An 8,372-nucleotide genomic window follows, 5' to 3' on the forward strand; every position below is an offset into this window, starting at 1 on the left:
TGAGTGTGTGTGGCTCTGTGCGGGTAGGACAGTGGGACAGCTATGAGTGAGGACACGATGGGACCGGTGCTCTGAAGAGACGACGCATGTGCAGCTGTGGCCGTGAACGTGTGACGGTGGGCAGTGCCGTGGCTGGGAATGCCCCTGTGCGAGCATGGGACTGTGCATTTGTGTGCAGATGTGCACACAGGTGTGGCCTATGTCCCTGTGGGCAGGGTGTGTGGCCGCATGTGGCTGTGCCTGCTTGGGGCTGGGTGGCTCCAGCTGGGACTACGTGGACGTGGGGATGACAGCATGGCCGTGCCACAGGTGGAGGAGAGGTTCTGAGCTGGCCCTGGAGCCCCTGTCTACCTGCCTCCCCTCCAATGGTGGCACAGCTGTGGCAGAGCCATGGCACGGTAGTTCACGCCCCCCCCCCCCGCCCCAGCGTGTCGGGGAGGCAACAGATGCAGGATCTGAGCACTGCCTCCATCCCCAACCCCCACATGTGGCCACAAAGCCAACTCCTTTCATGGCCTGGACCAAGACTGGGGATCAGAGATTCGGATCACCCCACCCCCAGGTCCTGATAGCTGCCCAGGGCAGAAAGAGGGGCCTTGTTTCCCACCCCCTTGGAGCAAAGTGAGGGAGGGAACTGGAGGCAGCTGGGCCCAGCTCAGTCTGGAACATCTGCCTAGCTAGTGACTGAGGCTTCCAGCGGGCCCTGCCTCCACCAGGATGCTCTCACACCCCCCCCAACTGGTCCCCCAGGTCCGCCCTGAAAGGGGCTCCGGTCAGCCCAGACTGATCTCAAACTACCCCCCCCATACCCCAACCCACAGAGAGACAGAAAGAAACCTGAGGGAATGTCTGTGACATCCTCCCTCCCCATTATACAGAAGCCTGCCCCAGCCTAGATAGCTCAGGATGCCCACAGTAGACCTGGCTTGTCCCAGGACTTCACTTCTGGACTCTTCTCCCAGGGGCACACCCCTCCTGAGTCAAGCGTCAGACCGCCTTCCTCACCCTGACAACGGGAGGCGTGCAAGGTGCCCCCCACCCCAAGGAAGGGACACAAGAGGGTAAAACTCTTCCCAGGGCAGGAAGCATGAACAGGGGACTTTCCAGGCACTGTGGGTTAAGAAAGGCGTTTCCACCACCCCAACCCAGACTGACCTCAGTAAGGAGCCTCCCCCACTGTGCCCAGAGTTCTGTCTACAGAAGGCTGCCTGGAGGTCAAAGCGGGAAGGCCCTTGGGTGGGTTGGAAAATGGAGGGAGGGGAAAATTCCACAGAAAGTCCCAAATCTGACCTAATTTTGACCCAGGGCCAAGGGCCCATTCCAAAAGTTTCTCTGAGGGTGCTCTGCCCTGAACAGGGAGGCTTTGCTGCCCCTTTCCTACTGCACCCTCCATTCCTCACCCCTCTCACTGCTGTGAGCTCCCTGGGCCCCTGGCCTGGTCATAGCCTCCCCTGGGGCCCAGCCCTGCCAGCCCTATCCCCTTGCCCAGAAAGAGACCCGGGTTTTCTAGCACCCCTCCTTCCCACGTGGAAACTGATTCTTGCTCATCCTAACTGGGACATCGCTGAGGGACTGGCCAGGGCAAGGGAAGGGCAGTTCTCCTCAGCATCCAACATGGAAGCCACCACAGGACTGGGTGCCCTGGAATGCTTAGGGAAGGACACAGTTCCCGAGTGCCCCCCCCCACCTCCCACCTCTCCTGGACCAGGGCCTCCCTGGGGCACCCCCTGTCCATTAGACTGTCCGGGAGCCTGGCCTCCTCTCGCACTCCTGCCATCACTGATCACTGAGCAGCGCAGAAAAACCCTCAGCAGGACTCCACCCATTTGAGCAATGAGGAGCATGAGGTCTGTGAAGGATGGTGTCCAACTGGGGTCCACGGCCACCTCTAGCTCCCCAGCTAGCACCTGCTATTGGCACAGCCCTCCCCACAAGCTTTACAGGTTTTGTGCCCACTAAGACCTCACAGTCTAATAGCTCCCAGGGACACTTAGGGTTTCATCCTTCCCCCACCCTCAATCCCTTTGGGATCCAAACAAACAAACAAACAAGCCATGCTTTTGTTGTCTTAATTGCAAAAGGTTTATCAAGAAAACAAGAAAGAAAAAAAGATTCAAGCAGCAGGAGCCAGAAGTGGCCATGACCTCCTGGGGAGGCCAGCAGTGGCACCTGTCAGTTCCCCCAATCCTGATGGCCCACACCCTGGCCCGGGAGAAGGGAATAGCCCCCTTGAGGATGTAAACATGGGTGGGAGACAGCACAACCTGGCTGGGGAGGGAGCCGGGGCTGAAATCACAGTGAGGCTGGCCATAGGCGCGTGGGCCCAGGACTTCTGGGGCAGTGGGCAAGCCGGCCCCTGTCTTTTTCCCCTTGGCCTTCCCTCTGTGCAATAGGAAGGATTCTGGGATTCACTGGGGCCTGCGCCTGCTCAGAATGTGGAGAGCTGTTGCTGGTGAACTCAAATATCTGGTAACTTTTGGGTGTCCTCTCCACGAAGGTGCCACCAAGGTCCTGGGGTCAATGGCTTGTCTCAGCACCTTGAGCCCAGGGAAAAGATGCTGCATGGTCCCCTAACCAAGGGCTAATGGAGGCTCAGGAGGTGGAGGGGAGTCAGGAGGGAGTTGGCCTGCAGCTCCTCCTAAGGGAACAAAGTGAGGCAGGGACAGCGACATGGGAGGAAGAGCCCTTCCCTCTGTCACAAAGGCCAAAATCCCCACCAAGGGGCACCAAACTTACTGGGGAAAAGTCAGGGAGAGAAGAAGGGGTGTCTTCATGTCTTCACACCTTTGCCCATGCTATTCTTCTCTTCTGAATGTCCCCTCCACCCTTGGCCCCATCTACTGTCTGCCAGGTCCTTGTCATTCTCCAAAACACTACTCAAATGTCACTTACTCTATGGAGCCTTCCCTGACCAGCAGAATGAGTGGTTCTTTCTTTAAGCTTTCAGGAAGCCCTTATTTACCACCAGTCACTCTGCGTTGCCCTTGTCTGTTTCTGTGTCTGACCCCAGCTTGCCTGGGGACTCCCTGAGGGCAGGCATGTCGCAGCCCTGGTACTCAACCGGCATCTGACATGGGGGCCGCAGCAGGGCCACCCCGTGCCTGCTGAACGAGCATGGGGGTGGTGGCCAGGTGAGTGAGCACTGCAGGTTCTAGGGGAGGCTAAGGCCGGGGCCCAGCCTCAAGCGCTGACCCACAGCCCAGGCCTCTGCCTGGAAGGTTCCTGACCCCGATTCACCCCTGCTGTGCCCCTTACCTCTAAGAGCTGGTGGACTTCCACAGGGGGACCCAGGACTCGTCCAAAGCCCCCACAGCCCTCCCAGCCACTACTGGAGCAGGTGGGTCTAGTGAGCAGAGCACACGGCGGCGACCAGGCCGAGGCGCAGGGCGGGGGCTGGGGACACATGGTCAGAGGCTATCGTACATGCGCAGCGTCTTCTCCAGCTGCTGGCCCACCCGCTGGTAGAAGAGGATCTGCTGGCGAAGGTAGTTCTGCATCATGTGCTTGAAGTCGAGCTCGCGGCGCTGGTGGAAGTGGTTCATTTCGGCCTGCAAAGCGAAGCCCACCACGCGGCAGCGCCTGCGAATCCCATCGGCCTCGTCCTGAGCCATGCGGCCCTCGTCACTCATGCGTTGGCTCTCCTTCACCTTGGCAAAGGCGCCTGGCACGGGCACAGTGGAGGAGGACAAGGGAAGTTAGGGCTCTGGTCTGCCCGCTTTGCTCCCTATACCCTCCGGGAGCCCCCTCAGGGACAGCCACCTGGGTGTCTCCCCCAGGACCTCCTCCAAACCCTCACCATCGGGACATCTTCCCTCCAGACCTGGGGCACTGCCAGCGGCCTGTGGCACCCAGCCCGTCACAGCCCTGCTGGCTCTATCAAGTTCCAGGACAGGGACGTCCTTACCCAACACCAGCATCGTCTCTCACACTGGCTCCTAATCGGCTTGGACGTCACCTCCTCCAGAAAGCCTTCCCAGCAGCCCCCCACAGCATGAGGCACCTCCCCATGTTCCTGGGGCTTCCATCAGCCCTGGCTCTTACCACCCTGTGCTTGCTCTGCCTGCCTCCCTCTGCTCTGTGAGCTCAGTGTTTCCAGCACCCAGGACCAGGCCTGGCCCCCAGGAGAGCTGGGTACACGTCTGATGAGCGGATTCGACTGGTCCCTCCATGAGCAGCAACTAAGGGGCTCCCACCTCAGGCCCAGTGTCTAAGAGGTTCTCCACAGCACCTGACGAACAGCCAAGAGGGACGCTCCTCTACCCGCAGACGAAGGTTGCTGGCTGTCTGCCCAGCCGGGAGGCGCTCCGGGAGTTAGCCCCTGCACCCATTCCACGCTGACCCCGTGTTCATCAAACTCACCCTGCTCTTTCCTACCACCACCTTTCTGCCCACAAGATCTTTCTGCATAATTTAAGGCCCCTGATCAGACTCAGGCAGCATCTCCCTGCCAGAGCCTCCCACAGTGCCCCCAGGTTGGATGCCTCCCACACCTCCTGACCCCTCTCCAGGGCGCTCCCGACCCCCATCACATGACTGATTCTAAAAACAGCACCTCAAAGCCACCTGGAATTTTCTTTTGTGTGTGTCTCCCCACACACAGGCCCTGCCCCTCCTCACACCAGCCTAGAGGGACCAGAGGAGACCTTACACTAACCAGGTGACAGATGGCAGACGGGGGACAAACCTGGGCAGGGGACCCAATTTAGAAGAATCTGAATAAATCAGCAAGCAGTTGGCGAATGAATTTCAGATCTGCATTAACAGGCACTTGACTGACTGTGCACTGAAGGCTGTGGGGCCAGTTGCCGGGGGAAGGAGGACGTCTTCCGGGGCCTGGCGTGCACTCCTTGCAGGGCTGTAGGGAATGCACTGTGCAAAGCAGGGTACAGGTACAGGAAGGCCCGGCACACAGGACAACACAGCCCCGAGCACTTGAGAAGCATCCAATCACGCCAACAGCCCGCTGAGGGCCTCTGACTCTTGCTCAAGTTGTCTAATGCATTCGAGATCCTTCTTTCGGTCATTTACTCTGTGGCAGGCCCAGGGCTCCACATACTGGAAACAACTACAGAGGCACCCATAGGAGCTGGCAAGTGCATGGCTAACAGGGACATCTGGGGTGGGCAGACACGAGTTTGGAGGATCTCCAGGGTCGCTCACACTGCACTCGAAAGAACTCCGCCGTCACCAGCTCCCAACCCACTTGCTCCTTCTGCCACCCTCCCTGAGCCACCTCCTGCCTCCTGTTCCATCCCAACTGCCCAAGTCTGGGCAGCACAAAAGGGACCATCCCAAGGCCCAGCACAAGGACTCAATAAGAGACTTCGGAGCTAAAGAGGTCCTAGAGGCCAGCAGCACAGAGGAAACTGAGGCCCTACCAGGGAGGACTTCCCTAGGACCTCCCAGCCTCCTTCGTGCCCCATATGTGGGGGTGCAGAGGTGCCCCCCATGGCTGGGGGGGTGGACATCTACTGCAGAGACCCCATGCCAGGTCACCCAGGTCACCCAGGTCACCCCATCTGCGTGAGGCCCCCAGATAACAGACAAGGAACCTACTTGAAAAAGACACATTAACTACCTTAGATTCCAGCTGCCTTAAAAAAATCTGGGTGCAGCGAGGGTGGACCCAGATTCCAGAGGGCTTTTCTGACCTTGGAGGAGAGAAAGTTTCCTTTTGTTGATGGGGAGACAGAGGCCCAAGTAATAGAAATGAATCTATTGCAATTGCTAGGTATCCACACCCAGGCAGGGGGCCAGCAAAAGGGGACAAAAGCTGTGGAGGGGAGGGGACAGGCGGAGGTCCCACCCTGCTCTCTGTCACCTCTCCACCCTGTGACTCAGATCTGGGGCTGAGACCGACCAACCCTAACATACCCCAGAGACAGGCTGGGAGTCGGGGCTCAGGCCCATCGGGCAGCTCTGCTATATTCCATGTAGGACTCAACCCCAGAGCTCAGGACCCAGGGAAGCCTCCTGCCCTGGCAGGTGTCCTGTAGGCTGGATCCCAGGAACTAGGAAAGGAGGTGGGGTCCCAGACACACTCCCAAAGCTCCCACCTAAATCTATCCTGTTCCCACCTCTCCGAGGTAATCACCCCCAACCCACGTCAGGGACAGGAGGTCTGAGCCCCCGTCCCAGCTGTGTCACTTCCAGAAAACCACTGGGCCAGAGGTCTCCCAGCTGTCCAGTGGAACAGGCTGGACTAGGTCGGATGCCACTGACTACTGCTCTTGGCAGTACAGTGATTTTGAGTTTCTATATCTAAAAAATGGGATCATTACTGTCCCCACCCTAGAGTGTAGTTAGGGTTTAACAGAACTCATCTGTACAAAGTACTTAGGCTAGCACCCAACAGAGCAAGAGCTTAAGATGCTCCGTGCAACCGTGTGCAGATTGCTTTTTCAGTCATAGCAAGAACCAGCTGCTGGTGACTGGTAGCAAGAGGCTTCTCTTTGTTTATGGAAGTCTAGGAGGGGAGGGAGAGGGAGGGTTAGATGATAGCCTGGAACACAGAGGTCGGACCTGCCCATCCCCCCAGACAAGCACTTGGTCCTGCTGTGGACATGCTGCCACAGCCAGCCTAGGAGTCCCATGGCCGCTGCCACACGCTGTGAGTTCCTGGGCCTGCTTCCGGCCCACCAAGCATGCCAACTGAGTTAGCAGGGTGCTAAGCACCCATCCTCCCTCGTCCTTCCCCTCTGTCTCATCTACCTGTGCACCCAACCCTTGGGGTTCTCCTTCACCCCATCTGTCTGGCACAGGGGAACCAGCCTGAGTGGTGCACTCAGACACCCCTGGGCCCCAATTTCTGCTCTGCGTATCATCCTCACCTCACTGCACCTCATCGGGAAAATACAGGGGACCACAGTAACTTCCCTGCCCTGCTGGCTCACAGGGAGAGGCCCTGGATAGGCACGATTTCCCCTTGTCCCAGCGTAACTATGACTGGGGCCCCTTTTACCCCAAGACTGCCCGGGTTTCAATGGTTAATTATATGGTTCCTCTTCTCTTAGGAGACCCCTGGACTGCTGGGCCACTGGGCAGACAGAGTGGTGGCCTTCATCTCAGTGCCAAGTAGACTCCATGATCCGTTTTACCAAGGGGGACACTGAGGGAGGAAAAACACCCTCATAGTCATCTCAGAGGCAATATTTGTCCAGATCCTGGCCTCCTGACCCCACCTAAGCCTCCTGTCTCCTTCCTTCCATGGCCTCTGCCATACGCTTGCCATCTTTCAGATGTCCTGATGGACTGGACAGAATTCTGGAGATCTGAGGCCCAACTTTCCTGCTCCTCTCTCTAAGAAAGGGTCCCACCCACAAGGCCAGCATGGAATTCCTTCTCCCCCCATCAGGCCGTGGTCCTCCAAACCTGCCCAATTCTGTCTCAGCCAGATCCCAAGCCCTCCTCCCTAACTGGCCCAGCCACAGCCCAGAAGGAGGAAAAGTAAGCCCAAATGAGTTGGTCCACTGGGGAGGGGTCCTCAGGGTGAGGGAAGGTGGGTTCGCCTCTGCCTAAGGTTGAATGCATGAGCCCAGATGACTGCTGGGCCCTCACTCTCAGAAAGACCTCAAGGAGACACTCAGAAATGGCCTCTCTTAGCTCTGCGTCCCTGCTCCTCTGAAAGGCCGGCCTGGCATCACTGCTTCCTGCTTCAGTGCAACCCTGGGAGCCCTGGCTGGGGAAGAGGCCACACTCCTTCTCCAGCTCTGGCCCAGGGTGGCTGTTTACTCACTGTGCCCCTGCTTCCCCCCCCCACTGCCCACACAGACACACGCGATCCAAGGAGCTGGTTGAACCAGCTTTCCCAGGCCTGAGTGCAGCAGTGAACGTGCTTCTACTTCCGGCCAGGGAGACACCTGCCCCACAGGCCCCGATCAGCCAGCCGCCTCTGCCGCCTCTGCCGTATGCCTGCCCCAGAGCTCAGAGTCAGCTCTAAGGCATGACCCTGTTCTCCACCAGATCCTCCCCAGGAGGCTCCCCTCCTGAGAGTTCACTGGGTCGACACTCCCTTGTTTTCTAGATCAGGAAACTAAGGCCCAGAGAGGGGAAGGCACTTCCCAGGAATACCCAGCAAACTGGTAACACAGCCAAAACTAGAACTCAGGGCTCATGTTTCCTGAAGCTGAAGGAAGGTGGAAGGAGGAGGACAGGAAGGTGAAGGTGAGAAAAAAGGGCAGGGAAAGGAAGGAGGATGAGAAAATGAGGGGAGAAAGGAACCTGGGAGATGGAGAAGTTCTCGAAGGCGATCTCCTGGTAAAGTAGAACAGGGCTGGTGTACTTCGGGCTCTCCTGGATACGGAGGCAGAGGGTGGTGTTTGCTGTGTCCCGTCCCCCCCCCCCCCCCCCCCCCCCCCCCCCCCCCCCCCCCC

General features: G+C 58.5%; 1 protein-coding gene across 2 annotated transcripts in view; it reads right to left on the reverse strand.

Moving 5' to 3' along the window:
* Positions 1-2,058: 2,058 nt before the first annotated feature.
* Positions 2,059-8,372, reverse strand: part of LOC111153142 (sorting nexin 33) — a 9,038-nt gene continuing 2,724 nt past the window's right edge. Inside the window, exon 2 of one of the 2 annotated variants that reach the window (XM_022511932.1) lies at positions 2,059-3,661. In XM_022511932.1, the coding sequence (XP_022367640.1) occupies positions 3,408-3,661 (254 nt within the window). In that variant the 3' untranslated portion in view covers positions 2,059-3,407. The remainder of the gene's footprint in view (positions 3,662-8,372) is intronic. The other variant, XM_022511934.1, reaches the window with a different exon arrangement.

This window comes from Enhydra lutris, unplaced genomic scaffold, assembly GCF_002288905.1.
Source record: "Enhydra lutris kenyoni isolate GAN:26980312 unplaced genomic scaffold, ASM228890v2 scaffoldscaffold31, whole genome shotgun sequence".
NCBI classification, from domain to species: Eukaryota; Metazoa; Chordata; class Mammalia; order Carnivora; family Mustelidae; genus Enhydra; species Enhydra lutris.